At 45.8% G+C, this 21547-nt stretch overlaps 1 protein-coding gene across 3 annotated transcripts in view; it reads left to right on the top strand.

Moving 5' to 3' along the window:
• Nucleotides 1-21547, top strand: part of ano10b (anoctamin 10b) — a 134532-nt gene that overhangs the window by 85523 nt on the left and 27462 nt on the right. For 2 of the 3 annotated variants that reach the window (XM_078544119.1, XM_078544118.1), the window contains 6 exons: nt 9066-9252; nt 10572-10745; nt 10840-10974; nt 14365-14484; nt 15997-16563; nt 17932-17987. In XM_078544119.1, the coding sequence (XP_078400245.1) occupies nt 9072-9252; nt 10572-10745; nt 10840-10974; nt 14365-14484; nt 15997-16563; nt 17932-17987 (1233 nt within the window). In that variant the 5' untranslated portion in view covers nt 9066-9071. The remainder of the gene's footprint in view (nt 1-9065; nt 9253-10571; nt 10746-10839; nt 10975-14364; nt 14485-15996; nt 16564-17931; nt 17988-21547) is intronic. The other variant, XM_078544120.1, reaches the window with a different exon arrangement.

The following is a 21547-nucleotide window of genomic DNA, read 5'->3' as shown; positions in this document are numbered from 1 at the left end:
CTGTCCTTTTCGTGTGTTGCATAGAACCCTTTGCCGAGTCCATCAGGAAGGATCCGGGCATAAGAGGAGTGACGATCCCAGGCAGTGGAGGCACTCAGGTAAAAGCCTCCCTGTACATGGACGACGTCGCCGTCTTCTGCTCGGATCCGCTGTCGGTGCGCAGACTGATGCACATCTGCGACCAGTTCGAACTGGCCTCGGGAGCCAAGGTAAATCGTGGGAAGAGCGAGGCCATGTTCTTTGGGAACTGGGCTGACCGATCCTTTGTCCCCTCACTGTCAGGGCTGACGGCCTGAAGGTGCTGGGGATATGGTTCGGAGGGACCGGGGCATGCGTTAGAAAATGGAAGGAGCGAGTGGCTATGGTGAAAAGGAAACTGGGCATGTGGGAGCGACGCTCCCTCTCCATTGCGGGTAAGAACCTGGTCATCAGGTGTGAGGTACTCTCGCTGTTGCTGTACGTGGCGCAGGTCTGGCCCATTCCAGACTCCTGCGCGATGGCGATCACTCGAGCCATCTTCTGCTTTATCTGGAGGTCGAAAATGGATCGTGTCCGCAGGGACGCGATGTACAAGCCTCTAGATAAAGGGGGAAAAAACGTGCCCAACATCGCCCTCATACTGATGGCCACCTTTGTGTGCGGCTGCATCAAGCGGTGCGTAGACCCTCAGTACGCAAACACCAAGTGTCACTACGTGCTGAGGTTCTACCTGTCCCCGGTGTTGCGAAGGATGGGTCTGGCCACGCTGCGGCGGAACGCTCCAAGTAGTTGGACCGTGCCGTACCACCTGTCCCTGGTGGAAAAATTTATGCAGAAAAACACCTTTGACCACAAGTCCATCAGGCAGTGGTCAGCACGTAACGTCCTAGAGGCCCTGAGGGATAAGGAGAGGGTGGACCCTGTGGGATGGTTCCCCGAGCAGACTGTCAAAGTCATTTGGCAGAATGCCTCATCGCCAGAACTTTCCAACAAGCACCAAGACGTAGCTTGGCTGGTGGTGAGAAAGGCCCTCCCCGTCAGATCCTTCCTACACGCCAGGAGGCTCACCCCCTCTGCACGTTGCCCTCGAGGTGGCTGTGGTGGGGAAGAGACCGTTGTTCACCTCCTTGTGGATTGTGCCTTTGCAAAGAAAGTCTGGAGAGAGATGCAGTGGTTGCTGTCGAGGTTCATCCCGAGCAGTTCTGTGACACAGGACTCTGTGCTCTACGGGCTGTTCCCAGGGACACACACCGAGACAAACATCAACTGCAGCTGGAGGATCATCAACTCGGTGAAAGACGCGCTTTGGTCTGCCCGAAACTTGTTGGTCTTCCAGCGCAAAGAGTTGTCCCCGACCGATTGTTGCGGACTGGCACAATCCAAAGTCCAGGACTACGTGCTGAGGGACGCACTAAAGCTTGGGGCAGCTGCCGCAAAGGCGCAATGGGGAAGGGTCGCTGTCTAAGACCTTTCTACCACAGCGCACCGAGAGACTGGGAACTGTTTAGAGCCCCTCGGGCTGTACAGATCAAAATGAAAGGCTGTAAATGATTGTAATATTGTTTGTACTGATGCACCTGGTGATACATTTTGTAAAAGTTTAACGTGGATTGTACCCTTGTAATGTTGTTTTTGAAATGGTTTTGAATGTGATTGAAGATATTTTATGAATAAAGTATATTTTTACAAAAAAAAAAAATATCACCAGAGGCGTGGCACCACCTCATTTTCATTACTTTTGTGTTTCCTGATTCAGGGTTGCCTCTGGTGACAGAGCTCTAATGAGAACAAGATTGTAGTGTCATGCTGTACCTTGGCCACATTCCAGCATTAATGCTAGGGTAAAATGAACTCAACCTTATCCTTTCTACAATGACATCCTCCTACTTATTGGTGGGCATCCATACTGTGAGCTGACATGTTGCTGCAAAATCCCACTTGTTCCCAACAGAACCTGGCGAAAAATATTATTGAGAATAGGTCGAAGTGAATGTGAACAAGTCATCGCTGCCTCAGTAATCAATGACTAACATGATTTTAGGAAGGACACTAAGCAAATTAAAATGATCTTTGCATATCATAAGCATTTTTGTTGAATTATAGGTCCAATAATTCTCGTTAAAGAGATTGGTATGGGGGCAGGGTTGAATTATTTTACTGAGGTAACAAAAGGGAAGCATAAACATTTCTAATCAAATTAGAAACAAGTTTAATTGAATTCCAGGTCTGAATCAAATCAGGAAATGTAGGATTAATCCTCAGCACACTTGAATTTGACTCACTTATTTCAGCTCTAACAGTGCATGCCTAGTCTGTTTTATATATCCTGTTGCCATGTCTGCTAGTTATTGTGCAATTTATGGGGAGAGTGGGGAGTGGAAGGGGTGTCAAACTGTATCTAATCCCAAGGAACCTATGACAGAAGAGAGATATGGCCTTATGGTGGCATGTGACCCACCCAATAGTTGATATTCTAATGAAGGGAGCTAATGATGGTATGAATGCAGCCACATATCCAATATTAATTACCGCTTAGATAAAAGCAAAAAACTGCGGATGCTGGAAATCCAAAACAAAAACAAAAATACCTGGAAAAACTCAGCAGGTCTGGCAGCATCTGTGGAGAGGAGCACAGTTAATGTTTTGAGTCCGATGACCCTTCAACAGGACTAAGTAAAAATAAAAGAGAGGTGAAATATAAGCTAGTTTAAGGGTGGGACAAGTGGAGCTGGATAGAGGGCCAGTGATAGGTGGAGATAACCAAAAGATGTCACAGACAAAAAGGCAAAGAGGTGTTGAAGGTGGTGATATTATCTGAGGAATATGCTAATTAAGGGTAGAAAGCAGGACAAGCAAGGTACAGATAGCCCTAGTGGTGGTGGGGTGGGGTGAAGGAATCAAAAAAGGCTAAAAGGTTGCTCCAACAACTCATCGACACCAACACCCATCTAGGACCCTCCACCCCTGCCTGTCCCTCCGTCCCCACCCCATCTTCCAATCCCAGCCCCGGCCGTGTATTCACAATACCCCTTGACCTTCCCCTCTCCGACGCTGAACGTTCAGTGCTCAGCAAAGGACTTAGTTTCATACCCTTACGCCCTCATCTCAATGAATTTCAGGCTCAGCACGATGCTGAACTCTTCTTCAGCCGTCTTCGTCTCCATGCTCACTTCTTAGGGCTGGAGTCCTCTCACCGTTCAACTGATCCTTTTACCCACCTCCAATATTCTCCCTCCACCTGGACCCCTCCCTCTGGATTCTTACCTTCTCTTGATCTTTTCATTGAGAACTGTCGGCGTGACATTAGTCGTCTCAATTTCTCTGCTCCTCTCACCCATTCTAATCTGTCTCTCTCTGAACTTACTGCACTCCGTTCTCTCAGGTCCAACCCCAACATTGTCATCAAACCCGCTGACAAGGGTGGTGCTGTTGTTGTCTGGTGCACTGACCTCTACCTCGCAGAGGCTGAGCGTCAACTCGCAGACACTTCCTCCTACCTCTCCCTGGACCATGACCCCACCACTGAACATCAAGCCATTGTTTCCAGGACTGTCACTGACCTCATCTCCTCTGGAGATCTTCCTCCCACAGCTTCCAACCTGATAGTCGCCCAACCTCGGACGGCCCGCTTCTACCTCCTACCCAAAATCCACAAACAGAACTGTCCCGGCAGACCGATCGTGTCAGCCTGTTCCTGCCCCACGAAACTCATTTCTCGTTATCTTGACTCCCTTCTCTCTCCCCTTGTCCAGTCCCTTCCCACCTACATCCGTGATTCCTCTGACACCTTACGTCACCTCAACAATTTCCAATTCCCTGGCCCCAACCGCCTCCTCTTCACCATGGACGTCCAATCCCTCTATACCTCCATCCCCCACCAGGATGGTCTGAGGGCCCTTAGCTTCTTCCTCGAACAGAGGCCCGAACAATCCCCATCCACCACTACTCTCCTCCATCTGGCTGAACTTGTTCTCACACTGAACAATTTCTCCTTTAACTCCTCTCACATCCTCCAAATAAAAGGTGTGACTATGGGTACCCGCATGGGCCCCAGCTATGCCTGTCTCTTTATGGGGTATGTGGAACATTCCTTGTTCCAGTCCTACTCCGGCCCCCTCCCACAACTCTTTCTCCAGTACATCGATGATTACTTCGGTGCTGTTTCATGCTCTCGTTGGGACCTGGAAAAATTTATTAACTTTGCTTCCAATCTCCACCCCTCCATCATTTTCACATGGTCCATCTCTGACACTTCCCTTCCCTTCCTTGACCTCTCTGTCTCAATTTCTGGTGATAGACTGTCCACCAATATCCATTACAAGCCTACCGACTCCCACAGCTACCTCGACTACAGCTCCTCACACCCCGCTTCCTGTAAGGACTCCATCCCATTCTCTCAGTTCTTTCGCCTCCGTCGCATCTGTTCTGATGATGCTACCTTCAAAAACAGTTCCTCTGACATGTCCTCCTTCTTCCTTAACCGAGGTTTTCCACCCACGGTGGTTGACAGGGCCCTCAACCGTGTCCGGCCCATCTCCCACGCATCCGCTCTCACGCCTTCTCCTCCCTCCCAGAAACATGATAGGGTCCCCCTTGTCCTCACTTATCACCCCACCAGCCTCCGCATTCAAAGGATCATCCTCCGCCATTTCCGCCAACTCCAGCATGATGCCACCACCAAACACATCTTCCCTTCACCCCCCCTGGTGGCATTCCGTAGGGATCGTTCCCTCCAGGACACCCTGGTCCACTCCTCCATCACCCCCTACTCCTCAACCCCCACCTACGGCACCTCCCGTAAACGCAAAAGATGCAACACCTGCCCCTTCACTTCCTCTCTCCTCATCGTCCAAGAGCCCAAACACTCCTTTCAAGTGAAGCAGCCTTTCACTTGCATTTCCCCCAACTTAGTCTACTGCATTTGTTGCTCCCAATGCGGTCTCCTCTACAGTGGAGAGACCAAACACAAACTGGGCGACCGCTTTGCAGAACACCTACGGTCTGTCCGCAAGAAAGACCCAAATCGCCCTGTCACTTGCCATTTTAACACTCCACCCTGCTCTCTTACCCAAATGTCTGTCCTTGGCTTGCTGCATTGTTCCAGTGAAGCCCAACGCAAACTGGAGGAACAGCACCTCATCTTCCGAATAGGCACTTTACAGCCTTCCGGACTGAATATTGAATTCAACAACTTTAGATCTTGAACTCCCTCCTCCATCCCCACCCCCTTTCTGTTTCTTCCCCCTTCCTTTTATTTTTTCCAATAATTTATATAGATTTTTCTTTTCCCACCTACTTCCATTATTTTTAAATCTATACCTTTTATGCCCTGTTAGTCTTTCCACCCCACCCCCACTAGAGCTGTACCTTGTGTGTCCTGCCATCCATTCTTAATTAGCACATTCGTTTAGATAATATCACCACCTTCAACACCTCTTTGTTCTTTTGTCTGTGACATCTTTTGATTATCTGCTCCTATCACTGCTTGCATGTCCCTACAACCCCACTTCTCTCCCCCCACCCCCCCCACCCCCCACCTTAAACCAGCTTATATTTCACCCCTCTCCTAATATTACTCAGTTCTGTTGAAGGGTCATGAGGACTCGAAACGTCAACTTTTTTCTTCTCCGCCGATGCTGCCAGACCTGCTGAGTTTTTCCAGGTAATTCTGTTTTTGTTAACTCTACCTTTTACCTTTTAGCCTTTCTTGATTCCTTCACCCCACCCCACCCCACCCCCACCAGGGCTATCTGTACCTTGCTTGTCCTGCTTTCTACCCTTAATTAGCACATTCCTTAGATAATATCACCACCTTCAACACCGCTTTGTCCTTTTGTCTGTGACATCTTTTGGTTATCTCCACCTATCACTGGCCCTCTATGCAGCTCTACTTGTCCCACCCCCCCTTTAAACTAGCTTATATTTCACCTCTCTTCTATTTTTACTTAGTTCTGTTGAAGGGTCATTTGGACTCGAAATGTTAACAGTGCTCCTCTCCGCAGATGCTGCCAGACCTGCTGAGTTTTTTCCAGGTATTTTTGTTTTTGTTTTGTTATTAATTACCGCTTCTTAGTCTAGACTGAACTGCCTTGTATATCACATATTCACATGAATGAAGAAGCCCACAACACGGAAGACACATTAACTGTTCTTCACCACTCACCCTTATGCCCCTCTATATCCACTTGTTTGGACTGGAAACTAAAGTTGGTGATATTAGTTATTTATTTTAAATTAACAGACTTAATAGTTAAAATAACAGACTGGGGAAATGCCTTACAATTGAGTTCAGCATTCACTAATGAACAGGAATCTCCAGCTTTCCATTTGCTTTGCATAACTCTCTACCTAGTGATTCCTCACAAACTAAGCGGAATGGCAGAGAACCTGGCCCTTTTAACTTGTGTACTGTATTCTTAAAGTTTGCCCACTGATTCAAAGGACTTGACTCTCAGTTAAATAATAGCCTAAATTATGAATTATTGAAAGCTGATTTGGTATCAGGGTGAACTAGGTCTCTTTAAACAAATCTATTTAAATATTTTTTATAGCACCCCAACTCTCATGGCGGTTCACCGCGATTCTTCCTTTCCCCCTCAGGGCAGGACTGTTTGCTCACAGGTATTCATTTATTCTGTCTCTCTATTGATTGGCAAACAAATAACCCAAAGAAAAGACAGCAAATAGTTATTTTGCGACCATGCTTCCACACCCTGCTTAACAGCAGCAGCTCAGCATCCAGACCATACGAGCTGTACAATTTAGACCCGTCAGTCTGATGAATGGCACAAAGACTTTTTCCTGACAATAGGTGCTTTAAATCAAGCCAGTAACCAGCGTGAAGATATTAGGTGAATTCAGGTGCCAATTCTCCATTCATTGAATGAGCAAGACAATTGGCCCCCGCCACCCGCAGAAGATAAGTAGGTGTTAAAAAGTGCCCAGCAAACACTGAGGACATTAGTTGTTGTAATAAATGTTCAATTAAATCTTCTAACTTTTCTCTCTTATTCAATTAGGTTCTATACTGATCCTGGACTCTGACAGGAAGATGGGTGTGTCTTAAATTGTAGCTACATTCCAAGAAGCTTGTCAAACTTGTTGGTGTTGGTTCAGTGACTTTTCAGCTCTGTGTTACAAGGAAAAAAACTAGTTGTGTAGTTCAACACAAGGATAGGTCACAGGCTACACTCCTGTGTCTCTGCAGTGCTGTGATTAGGCCCTGCCTTAAATGCTCATTTGTGCAGGTAAGTCTCAGTCATTTAGTAGCAGCTGGGTAGAACGAACATCTACATCCTGTTTAATATTTATGTACCTTCATTTTGCCTTTTCAGTTAAAAGGAATTTATGGTTAATGGAGGTTGTATTCTACCACGGATTTACAAGCAAACTAACGCTAACTTGATATTTTTAACAGCCATCTAGTGTAGTATATCACTCTTTTCATATCACTCAAGATCCAGTTTTCCTATCTTGTCGAAGTATCGTTTGCCCATGGGCTATGCTAATAACATTTCTATGTACCAGGTGTATTTCTGGTTTTTGCTGCCTGGTTAGCGTTCTGCCAATTCCAGATATCAGGAATTTATCATTCAGTTTCATGGCTACTTACGACATATATTATCCCATCAAGCTTTAGATGAAGATTCTGCTCCGTCCCTATCCCCACCCCACCCCACCCCACCCTCCCCTGCTCACCAAGGCATTCTTCCTCATTAAATCTAAGATATAAGTGGACTATTGGTGGGGGCAGAGAGGAAAAGCTGGTGAACAAGTCAAAGACTACAGCGTCCTCCATTCTCTTCACATTCCTACAATGGTTTAAAGCAACACCAAGGTTAAGGCACGAGTGAATGAATGGTATGCCCATCCTTCGGATGGAATCTTCTGCTCTCGCTGGCGGCAAGTTTGGAGATGGGAAGGGCATTTAGTTCGGTGGGATGGTGGTGTACCTGAACCCTGTCGCTTTTCTGTCTCCGCCAGAATTAAGGTCTGGGTGGGGAGGCCCATGATTGACCTTCCCACCCCACCACCTATTGAGGCCCTTAAGTGGACAATTAAGGACTATTCAAGGGCCTCATCCTGCCCTGCAACAGCCACAGCAGTGCAGCCAACTTGTTAGCTCCTGGATAGGGTACCCATGATCAAAGACGCCCAGTGTCTGATCGAGGGACTCGACATCAGGAAAAGGAGACCCACTGAGAGCCACCCCCTGCACTTGTTGCCAACCCACCTGCACCCCTCTCTCTGCGACCCCACCCCATGAACTCCACTGCAATCACCCCCCGCCCTGCACCCACATTACTTAACTGTGGCCTGGGTCCTCTGCTGATTGGCCAGCAGCTCTTGGTAGGTCAGCCTTCCATCCGGTCCCGGGGTCTTGATTCCAGAGGAAGGCCTGCCGCTGGCCTCACCACTGCCTGATTAGTTTGGGGTTTGGCGGGCCTTCCCGAAAAGAGGCAGTGTGCGTCTCTTGCTGGGTCTCCAGCCGGCAGGCAAGACCCCCAAAATCTCACCAAGATTCTGGCCATCTTGTCAGCAGGGCAGAATGATGCTGCCAGAGCAATGTATCTTCTCTACATCAACTGCTAATTGGATATTTGATCTATCTGTACCTGACACTCAGGCAGTTGTGAAAACTGACTTAGACTTTTAACTGTAATTCATCATTTCAGTATGAGAACTGCCACGAGCCCCCTGAGGCTTCCTTATTACCACAGTGACAGCTGCATCGGTAGCCTTTAATTCAATTTATTGTCAGGTTCAAGGAGGAAGAAGGATTAGGTCAATTCCACAACAACCTTGAGGGAAGCGGCAGTGTGACATCAACAGGAGATACCAAAGGCAAATTGTATTGGTGCCTCTATCTTCCTGCATCGCGAAACTATTCATCAGGACAGTCTTAGGGCCAAATTTACAATAGACTACATGATTGATGTTAGCCTCACTTTACAAGTGCAGACAAAATAATGCTTTCAAATAGCAGAAGCCTGCCTATCATTAAAACAACATGTGATGTTAACTTATGAACCATTTAGATTAATTAAGAGATCATTATTTTGTGGTTATAAATTCTTTTTGATTAGCACTTTATGTTCTTCTTTAAGTACCCCAAGGAGCCAGCAGCCATGGGATCTTGGACCAGGCCTACCTGTAAGTGTTGTATTTCCAGTGCAGTGCAGCCTCTGGTCACCTTGGAACTGACTGAGAACATCAACATGGAAACCAAGCAATGGTTGATGGCCCGAATCCAGGAAGAGAAGATAGTTGCTGGTATGCCAATTAACTGACCGTGCACAGTTTTAAAGAAATACTAATCTTAAAATTAAACAGGGATTGAGCCCATTTATGCCCTACAGCACTAAACACCACTAAATTTGCTGGGCCAATAGGAGGGAATCATATTTACATGGGGCTATAAGTGTACATGTTTGGCATTCACCTGTTCCATGCTTCCTGACATTGCTCTAATTGGCCTAATCCAGGGTTAACTTTTTAAATATCCTTCATCAACACCCCAGGCAGAGTTTCTGAGACTGATTTTCACTGGTGGACCTACCTCTGTCCATGTGGATTTTGATACACCTCACCACACTCAGTGTACTGGTCATCACTACTACAATGGGTCCCCTACCATTGTAAGGCATGGGATTTGAGCAGTACTCGCCTGTCATTCACTTTGTAAGGAGTGGACAGAGATTCCGTTCCTTGGAAGGGTGATTGGTAAATGGCAGAAACAGTGGAAACCCAATAGAACTGGATCTCCCCCTATTTGTGAAAGTTGGTCCAGTACAGTAAGAGACTGAGGGTCCCCAGTGTCGCTGCATTTTGAATAACGATATAGCATTTTCTTCATCTCATTTCCATGTAGAACTTTTGCCTCCTCCTCTTCCTCAATCCTCTCTTGTGGTTAATATTATGGTCTTTTACTTGGTGCTTGTCGTTGCTCTGCTTTTCATCCTTACCTAGGGGTTCCATCTGATCCTTTTCCTGCATGTTGTACTCTCGTTTCATCACATTCAACTGCACCTCTGGATCTCTCTTTTGCTTTGCTTTTCTTTTGCTTTGTAAAATTTTATTTTCCTCTTTTAAATACCCTTTTTATTTTGCTCTCTCTTTTATTTCTGCATTTTTCCTCTATCGCACATCTCTTTTGAAAATTTCTCACAGGATTTGTTCAGTCATCTCGCACTTTTAATTTCTCTCGTTACTCTTCTCTTTCCTCTTTTTCTCCCACTATGTCTCCCTTTCATTCTTTATTTCTCAATGTCTGATTCATTCTGTTTCTTTCTCACTCTGGCTTCTGTTTTCCCCGTCAGTCTTTCAATCACTGTGTTTTTCTCTCCATCTCTTTCCAAATACTTTATGGATACATGAGTATCACATATTTTGCTCCCCTTGTTTCACTCTACTTTACTTTGCCTCTTCCTTTCCCTTCATTTCTCACTATTTGTTTCTCAGATCTCTCAGTCACAACTTCTGAATAACTGGGAGGGTTGGTATTCTGGAAGGATGAGATCAACTAGACCAAAGGGCTTTCTTCATTTGAACCAATCTGTGATCTTAATTGTTAATTCCTCCTCTTTGTCCAGGCACTGAGCTAATGGTCCACCCTGGTGAAGATGATGATGGCAACATGCTTCTCGTTTCTGCATCTCAGCATGTTCTCCTGAGGGCAGCTGAGGTTCTGGGATTTTATAAACTGTACAAAGATGGGTCCATGATCTCATTTTCCTACAGGGACAGGAGAAATTTTCAAAACTCAGGTATCGCAGCCACTCTGAACGAAAAAAAAATCACCTCAGCTTTCTTTGTTTTGCTAACTTGTCCAACTATTTCATTATTTGTGTTTCCTTCTAGATAACATAAATGAATTTCTGACACTAGCTGAGTGTCAGTTCATCATTTTGCACACACTAGAGAATATAAAGGCAGTAGATGAGAAATATATTCCAGGATATCCCACCATAACCCTCTACCCAAGAGAAGCAATTTGTAAGTTCTTGTCAGTAGATTGTGAAACAGCGATACACCAGCACTGCTGTTTTTATTCTTTAAAGTATGAGAAACATCAAAATTATTTCCTTTTTTTAAAGTTAGACATGTGAGTTAAGTGTTGGAAACTTAACAGTGATCCATGGAATGCAATTTTCATTCTCACAGTGGATTGATCGCACAATATAACTCACCAGTGAAATATTCAGCAGGGTGGTGCCCAAATAACGAAGTAATGTCATCACAAGTCACTCACCATCCTGACTTGGAAATATATCGCTGTTCCTTCACTGTCGCTGGGTCAAATCCTCCCTCCCTAACAGCACTGTGAGTGTACCTACACCACATGGACTGCAGTGGTTCAAGAAGGTAGCTCGCCACCACCTTTTCAAGGGCAATTAGGGATGGGCAATAAGTATTGACCTAGCCTGCAGTGCCCACATCCCATAAATGAAAGAAAAGTGCTTCATGTCACACTCAGTTCGAGAATAAAACTGTCAAAAGTTATTCTGTTTGCAAAACCTGCAGGCAAGTTTTCCCATAAAACAACATAGTGAGTAATTTAATATCATTTGTATGCCCATCTAGATCATGCGTTCAGGGATATATTGATCTGAAAATGATAGTATAATACAAAATTATTCAATCTTGTTTTAATCCAAACTCCAGGGGCCAGACTCCATGGGCTACTGCCAGTTATTCCTGTGGGCATATCCATATGCAATTGGGATAAACAAACTGGATTTAGCATTGAAAACAGCATGAGCTGCGCCTCAAGGTTCCCCATCTCCCCAGAAAGCCAGGCAGAAACAACAATAGCAGCTGCTTACCTTGGCAGTCAGGCCCCTGGGCGTACCAGCATTGTGAAGCTGGATCCCCCTGGGCACTCTTTAAATGTATTTTCCAATGCTTTTTCTGCTATGAGGAAATTTGCAACAAAGAATTGGATCCAGAAAACCATTACAAATTTAGCCAAGTGAGATGACACCAAACTAGGAGGGACAGTAGAATCAGAAGATGCAGCTCAGTTGGGCAGAATATGTAAGTGGACCTAACAATGGCAATTGGACATTAATAGAAGCTATGATTCTTCCCTTTAGAGCACAGAAAGTTACAGTGAGATTTCATAGAGGTGTTCACGAAGGATTTTGATACAGTAAATAAGGAGAAACTATTTCCACTGGTGAGAGGGTGGGTTAAAAGTGGATACAGATTTATGGTAATTGTCAAAGGAACTAGAGGGAGATATGGAGAATATTTTTTAGGCAGCAGGATATGACGATCTGGAATTCACTGCCTGAAATAATAAGCAGATTCGGTTATAAATTTCAAAAGGGAATTAGACATCTGCATTTTTAAAATTCTTTCATGGGGTGTGTGTGCTGGCAAGGCCAGCATTTGTTGCCCATTCCTAATGGCCCTTCAGAAGATGATAGTGAGCTGCCTTCTTGAACTGCCACAGTCCACAGTGCTATTAGGAAGGGAGTTCCAGGATTTTGACCCAGCGACAATGAAGGAACGGCGATATATTTCCAAGCCAGGATGTGAGTGACTTGGAGGGGTAGGCCATAAAGTTGATGAATTGGCTGCACCCCTCTCCCACCTTGTGGGCAGGTAGTTCTGCTAACCACCCCTCCCATCTGCTCTCTAGGAACATGGCCCGGAGCTGGGGTGGAGCTGGGGAACAGCCACGCAGGCCATTGGTGCGAAGCTTGGCACCCACCTGTTCGCCCACCTCCATTCCTGCCCCCGACCAGGGTTAAAAATCTAGCCCCCAGTCTTAGGCAACTGAGTTCCATGGAAATACAGGAGCAACTTGAGCTTTTTAACCTCTTTGGGAGACATCTGAGAGATGATCATATTGCTGTTGTAAATGGCATGGAAAAGGTAAATCTGAATTAAATTGCAACTGATTAAGGAGTCACAGGCACAAAGTAGTAAAAAGCAACTTTAATGTTGAGAGCAGGAAGTTTTTCTTTACAGAAAGAACGATCAACAATGGACTATGCATCTGTAGTAGTGCTGGGGATAAAAACCCTGGAATCAGTTAAGAATCAACTGGATGCTATAATGGGTCCAAGTGTAGGATCGTTCTGCATGGATGAATTGAGATGCCCAAGAGGTCTTTCTCATCAATAATTATCTTGTGATCTTGCAAATGCTTCCACCTTCACAGTCCCAATGTTAAGAATTAGACTCTTGGAGTGGGGGGACATTTCTGCACATGTGTCAAAACACACAAGTCCAGTACGCTCCTCTGTCACTGGCTTTCATTTCAAACTGCAGTAAGGAGCATCTGACGACATAGCTTCGACCTACCTTGGCAGATGCCAGTCTGAGGCTGTAACTGCATTATAACTATTGGTTTTAGGTTAGACTTGTCTGCCTTGATTCTATTGCTCTTGTTAAAACCACTGTTAAAATGGCAGAAGCTGATTCTAACAAAAACTGCCTGGTAATTATTCAAGAACTGCCTGAAAACCGTTTTATTTTCTCTGAAACAGCCAGGTAGCAGCAGTAGCAGTAGGATGGGTGGGAACAGAATGAGGCAGTAGGTGTGACCATAGAGCCTGTATTCTTTATAGAAAATTGGAACAAGTTCCTAAGATTTGCTGGTGGAATCATAGATTAAAGTAAATAGGAGCTGATGTAAATCAATCGCTTTTCCCCTGCCAACCCTGATCGAACTACTTACTGAAGGATAATATCCTGGGAGGGAGGTAACTGTTTAAAACTTGCACTGTTAGTGTCGAATATAAAACTGGTCACAGAGTTAACAAAAGCTTGGACCTGCACGGTTAAATATTGCCTTAAAAGTTTAGAAATAGCCAATGCAATCAAATGTTGCAGTTAAGAGTGTTGAACTAAGATGGATACTTACAGTACTCCAGAAACAGGTATGGTAGCCTTGTTCATATTGTACTGGACGAGCAGCCTGTATATTGTGAGTTCAAATCCCACCATGGCAAGATAGGATCACAGAGTTCAGTAAATGTAGCAATTTGTGGGCTGGCACCAGATGATAATGATAGTTACTAAACTGTTGTAAAAATCCAACTATTTCACTAATGTTCCTCAGGAAAGGAACCAAATCAGTCTGTATCTCAAGTCCCACATTATATGGTTAATAAATACTTAATTCCCTCTGGTTGGGTAATAAAAACAGCGTTATCCATTTCCCTAGAATATTTAAAATGTGCAGTCTGAAAATTTATCCCATCATTAACTCCATTTTTGATGTTGGGTTACAGATAATCTGTCTCTTTGAGATAAGTTCAATGCTTTATAAAAAAGGCCTTAAGAACCTCAAACCTGTAACTTTGACAGAATATGCATAAGGCAACTGTCCTTAGTGTCTACAACCTCAATTCTTATGTGCCTTGACTTCAGTTAACAGGCTACGGAAAAACAAGATTCTACATACATTCTATCCACTGCATAATGAGGAATTGCTGACTGAGCTGGGAAATCGCTGGCACTCTCATAGGAATCTGAGCTTACAACCCATTGGTGAGCAGACCGAATTTTGAAGGTCGCTTGTGGTTCACATATTGTGTGAACTATTTTATAAGGGACAGGGCCGCCCAAGCATCGATTATAATATCCATCCCTTCCATTCCCTGTGTGATGGTCACTTGTTTGTCCCAAATGTTGTTTGGTTCCTTCCTTCAGAACCCCAATAACCATGTCCAGAACCTTTCAAAAAATGAATTCCATGATGTACTGTATTGGCCCCAAGCCATCTTTTACGAATGTCAAACCTGAATGGCTTTTATAGTTACCATTGGCTTAGTCTTAATTAAGACTCTTTTCGTAATGCCCCTCATCTCAGTTTATACAATCTCCTGATGTTCATTGTCTTAACCCTACCTTGGTTTTTTTAACTGTTACTCTCCTGTGTCCAAGTTTATTACTTGCACTATTTTCACTTGGCTTATATAGTGTGATGTTGACCTCTTCCTTTTCTGTAATTTTTTATTGCTTTATTTACATTCTTGTTTGTGTTTTCTCCAACCACACATGTGCCTATTGATAAATAATTAAAACAAAAGTAACACGTTAAACCACATTATACATGGTAAGAGTCCTCCACATTTGGCGAAGGTGTGTGTCAAGGGGCGTTTGTGCTGCATTAAAGGAGGTGAAGAGATCCTACACCTGGCAAAATGAAATATGATAGTGAACATGCGCATGAAACAGGGCTCTTTCATGTTGCATCATACCGTGTATTAAGAGATTTCAGCTCTTCATTCTGATGAGAGTTTAATATATCATATCAGGTGGCTCTCTTCTCTGAGTCAAAATGTTCTGGGTTCAAGTCACACTCCAGGGCCTGAGCACAGAAATCAAGGCTGATGCTCCAGTGCTGCACTGTTGGATGTGCTGTCTTTCAGATGAGCTGTTAAGGCCTTGCCTACCCTCTCAGGTGGAGGATCCCATGGCACTATTTTGAAGAAGAGCAGGGGAGTTAGCCCCACTGTCCTGGCCGATATTTATCCCTCAATTAATATCACAAAAGCGGATTATCTGAGCGTTATCACATTATTGTTTGTGGGATTTGCTGCATGCAAATTGGCTGCTGTGTTTCCTACAGTACAACAGAGCTACATTTCAAAGTATTTCATTGGTTTTAAAGCACTTTCATAAAATCCAGTGATCATGAGAAGTGCTATATAAATGCAAGTCTTTCTTTTAGCATGGAATATGAATGGAGTGTAGCATTGCAACATTATGAGATTTCAACATAATGCACCATGCTTTTCAACCATGCCTCCCCACTCACTGAGTCTGGTTCTTGGCCTAATGTCACAGCAAGGCCCCAAGCCTTCTCATAGAAAGTCAGGGTGCCAAAATGGAAGGAAAATCACAAGTTGAGGGGAGGAGGGACTGCCAAAAGGTGGGTAAAGAAAATTGCCTTATTTTCCTAATAGCAAGGCAGTTACCTGTGATCTAGGTGGGTCAACAGTATATGGCAGAGCAGTGCAGCTTTATCATTTTATTTTTGTGTGTTTTTTTTTACAGATTCAATTTATAGATATTTTGGTGGTTCTGTTGCCATGTACTTCAGTTTTCTTGAATACTTCACCTGTTCTCTGATACCGATGGCAATCTTTGGTATCATACTGGTCTCTCTATCGATGGACACGATAGACAAATGCATCCTCTTTTCTTGTCTCAACATGATCTGGTCAACTGTAGTCATGGAGTTATGGAAGCGCCAAAGTTTTGTTCTGTCCTACACTTGGGGAACCATGCAGATGAACAGCCAGTTTGAGGAGCCCCGTGCGGATTACAAAGGCCTAATGGGAACAAATCCTATCACCCATCGCTACCAGCCCTATTATCCTGCATGGAAACGCAAAGTGAAGATCTGGCTTGTTTCTGTGCCGATACTGTGTTTATTCCTGGGCTTTTCTCTCTATGGGATGTTTGTTTTCTTCAGAGCAGAAGCATGGGTCAAGGCCTATCACAGCGAAAATGATGGCTGCTGGGCCTGTGCATTATATTTACCAAGTGTTCTTCACACTCTCTATGTTACCAGCATGAACATCCTGTACAAAATGGTCGCCAAAGTGCTCACTGAATGGGGTAAGTGCATATTGAGAACAGTCAATAGCGAACAATTACCTGGCCTGTGGCAATATCGCCCAGAAGCCCCACTTCTACAGAAAACAGTCAGTCAGGTGGTTTCATGGTTACATGTGTCCTCTTGGCACAGTTCCCCACTGATTAAGCTAAGTTTGTCAGCCCATCAGAATTGGGCTGGAATCTCTAGGAATTAAAGATCAATCTCCTGGTCAATGCTGAGGGCAATCCAGGAGAAAAGAAAATCAGGGGAAAAAATTGTGATTTATCTTTACATTGTCTATTAGCTATAACAATATTGAAGATGGAGAAAAATGGATGGGGCAGTTGAACTCACAGGAATATGTCAAATCAGCCCCCAGGCAATGCAGTCTGCTGGCCTACACTATCCACCTAAATCATCTTAACTACTTGATGGATTTTCTCCTAAATTTTATTCCAACTCAAATCCCTCCACTGAGAGAGCACCATGAGAGGTGCTTTAATAACTATGTTATGTAGATGTCAGCTCTGTGGGAGCACTCTCTCCTCTGGGTCTGAAGTTTGTGGGTTCCAGCACCACTTGAGACTTGAGTGCCCAATCCTGGCTAACACTTCAGCGCAGCACTGAGGGAGAGTTGCATCATCATCGTCTTGTGATGTTAAACCTTTGCCCTCGCAGGTGGATATAAAAGGTTCATGGCATAATTTTGAAGACGGGCAAGGAGTTCACCCCAGTGTCCCGGCCAATATTAATCCCTCAACAAACATCAGTAGAACAAATTATCTTCTTAAGAGCATATTGTTGTGTGCACATTGGCTGCCATGTTTCCTACATTACAATAGTGACTACACTTCAAAATGTGCTTCATTGGCTGTAAAGTGCTTGAGGTCATGAAGGGCACCATGTAAATGCTAATCTTTCTTTCTCTTACACTGGGGCAAACGTTAAGAGATTCCAATTCGAACATGAGGTTTGACTACTTGGCACACTGTATTCTCCCTGAGGGAAACTAGGCAAAACGGGCTTGCTGACTGGAGCAGTCATTGCATTCCAATAGTGTCAGCCTTAACAATGTGACAAAGAAATTCATGGTGGGTGGGGGGGGAGAAGGGGGAGTGTGTACATTTACAATTCCATGAAGCGCCTCAAGATATTTTTCTACATTAGAGATGCTAGATAAATGACAATATTTAAGATAAAAATATTTATAGAAAAACAGCTGTAGTACTGTTTCACGGCTTGGTGTAGACTAAGGATAACACTGAAGATACAGGTGAAGAGTGGGGGTGGGTGATGCAAGAGAAAGTATGGGGAAATTAGAAAAAGGCAAACAAGGGTTGTAGATTCAGCTGCAATGCTTTCTAAAATTTGTTACAACTTTATTCCAGAAAATCATCGACTAGAAACCTCTTTCCAAAACCAGTTGACAATAAAGGTGTTGGTGGTAAGTACACACAAGCACTCACTGCATTTTCAAACCAGCCATAATTTTTAAATGAATACACTTTCAGCTTTGAGTCACCACATAGCATCCTGGCAAAGGAGGCAGGAAAGCTGATTCCCTGGCATTCTGCACCAGGAGGGGCACCATACCAGGCTTGTCCAACCTTTTCGCTCGGGGGTGGGGGGGGTGCACATCTGCATTTTCTCTCACACAGGGGGCTGATGAGCAAATTTCGGAAAGATAAGGTTTGGCTCAACAATAAACTGAATTTCAAAAAAAAAGTTGAGGTATTGAGAAAAGCAACAATTCCTGAGCAAAAGTAAAGTAATGTCATAACAATAAATTGTTACATTAAAAAAGAGTAATTAATAAAAATGACCAGAGTGTGAAAGGGTGTGTGTGTGTGTGTGTGTGTGTCCGGCTCACTCCCTGTCTCAGGGTGCTCACTCACTCACCCTCACCCACTGTGCTTGGCCGTATGTGTTGGTGTGTGGCGGTGACAGTGAGTGAGAAACTTGAGACTGGGAGTAAGCCAGACACTCACTCTTTCTTAAATAAAAAAGTAAAATAATGCAGATGCTGGAAACCCGCTTCTGGGCTGAATGATCAGGCGCGCCCGACGAATATAAGATTCAGGCCACACACACACACACATAAACTCTCTCTCTCTCACACACACACAATCTCTCTCTCTCACACACACAGACACACATACACACACACATGCTCTCTCTCTCTCTCACTTTCATACACACACACTCTCACTCCCACACCGCTCCCACACCGCTCTCACTCCCACATCACTCTCACTCCCACACCACTCTCACTCCCACACCGCTCCCACACCACTCTCACTCCCACACCGCTCTCACACCCACACCACTCTCACCCGCTCTCACCCCCACACCGCTCTCACTCCCAAACCACTCTCACTCCCACACCACTCACACACCACTCCTACACCCACACCGCTCTCACTCCCGCATCACTCTCACTCCCACACCACTCTCACTCCCACACCGCTCCCACACCACTCTCACTCCCACACCGCTCTCACACCCACACCACTCTCACCCGCTCTCACCCCCACACCGCTCTCACTCCCAAACCACTCTCACTCCCACACCACTCACACACCACTCCTACACCCACACCACTCTCACTCCCACACACACTCTCACTCTCACACCACTCTCACTCTCACACCACTCCCACACCCACACCACTCTCACTCCCACACCACTCTCACTCCCACACCACTCTCACCCCCACACCACTCTCACTCTCACACCACTCCCACACCCACAACACTCTCACTCCCACACCACTCTCACTCCCACACCGCTCCCACACCACTCTCACTCCCACACCGCTCTCACACCCACACCACTCTCACCCGCTCTCACCCCCACACCACTCTCACTCCCACACCACTCTCACCCGCTCTCACCCCCACACCGCTCTCACTCCCAAACCACTCTCACTCCCACACCACTCTCACACCACTCCTACACCCACACCACTCTCACTCCCACACCACTCTCACTCCCACACACACTCTCACTCTCACACCACTCTCACTCTCACACCACTCCCACACCCACACCACTCTCACTCCCACACCACTCTCACCCCCACACCACTCTCACTCTCACACCACTCCCACACCCACACCATTCTCACTCCCACACCACTCTCACTCCCACACCACACTCACTCCCACACTACTCTCACTCCCACACCGCTCCCACACCACTCTCACGCCCACACCACTCTCACTCCCACACCACTCTCACTCCCACACCGCTCTCACCCCCACACCACTCTCACTCCCACACCGCTCCCACTCCCACACCGCTCCCACTCCCACACCACTCTCACTCCCACACCACTCTCACTCCCACACCACTCTCACTCCCACTCTCACTCCCACACCACTCTCACTCCCACACCACTCTCACTCCCACTCTCACTCCCACACCACTCTCACTCCCACACCACTCCCACACCACTCTCACTCCCACACCGCTCTCACTCCCACACCACTCTCACTCCCACACCACTCTCACTCCCACACCACTCCCACACCATTCTCACTCCCACACCACTCTCACTCCCACACCACTCTCACTCCCACACAGAAACACTGTCTCACTCCCACATACACACACACTCTTTTTTACCCCCACATACATACACATACACAAACTGTCACTCCACATGGTGGGGAGGTGATGGCGTAGTGATATTGTTGCTGGGCTAGTAATCTAGAAACCCAGGGTAATGCTCCAGAGTCCCAGGTTCAAAACTTGCCACGGCAGATGGTGGAATTTGAATTCAATAAAAGTATGGATTTAAAAGCCTGATGATGACCATGTAAAAACCCATCTGGTTCACTAATGTCCTTTAGGAAAGGAAATCTGTCATCCTTACCTGGTCGGCCTACACATGGTTGACTCTGAAATGGCCTAGCAAGCCACTCAGTTGTATCAAAATCGTCACAAAAAAGGAATGAAATGGAACGGACCACCTGTCATCAATGGCAATCCTGTTGACCCTGCAACGTCCTCCTTACTAACATCTGGTGTCTAGTGCCAAAATTGGGAGAGCTGTCTCACAGACTAGTCAAGCAACAGCCTGACATAGTCATCATCACCAAATCATACCTTACAGACAATGTTCCAGACACCACTATCACCATCCCTGGGTATGTCCTGTCCCACTGGCAGGACAGACCCAGCAGAGGTAGCGGCACAGTGGCATACAGTTGGGAGGGAGTTGCCCTGGGAGTCCTCACCATCGACTCCGGACCACCTGAAGTCTCATGGCATCAGGTCAAAGGTGGGCAAGGAAACCTCCTGCTGATTACCACGTGCCTCCCTCTCTCAGCTGATGAATCAGTGCTCCTCCATGTTGAACACCACTTGGAGGAAGCACTGAGGGTGGCAAGGGCACAGAATGTACTCTGGGTTGGGGACTTCAATATCCAGCACCAAGAGTGGCTCGGTAGCACCACTACTGACTGAGTCCTAAAGGACATAGCTGCTAGACTGGGTCTGCAGTCGGTGGTGAGGGAACCAACAAGGGGGACAAACATACTTGACCTCATCCTCACCAACCTGCCTGCCGCAGATGCATCTGTCCATGGCAGTGTCAGTAGGAGTGACCACCGCACAGTCATTGTGGGGATGAAGTCCCGCCTTCACACTGAAGATACCCTCCATTGTGTTGTGTGGCACTACCACCGTGCTAAATGGTATAGATTTTGAACAGATCTAGCAACTCAAGACTAGGCATCCATGAGGCACTGTGGGCCATCAGCAGCAGCAGAATTTTATACCACCATAATCTGTAACCTCATGACCCGGCATATCCCCCACTCTACCATTACCATCAAACCAGGGGATCAACCCTGGTTCAAAGAAGTGTGCAGGAGGGCATGCCAGGAGCAGCACCAGGCATACCTAAAAATGATGTGTCAACCTGGTGAAGCTATAACACAGGACTACTTGCATAAGCAGTGAGTGATAGACAGAGCTAAGCGATCCCACAACCAACGG

Source organism: Cetorhinus maximus, chromosome 6, assembly GCF_964194155.1.
Source record: "Cetorhinus maximus chromosome 6, sCetMax3.hap1.1, whole genome shotgun sequence".
In the NCBI taxonomy this organism is placed as follows: Eukaryota; Metazoa; Chordata; class Chondrichthyes; order Lamniformes; family Cetorhinidae; genus Cetorhinus; species Cetorhinus maximus.
Note: the sequence above shows the minus strand (reverse complement) of the source record. Positions and strands in the feature narration are given on the sequence as shown.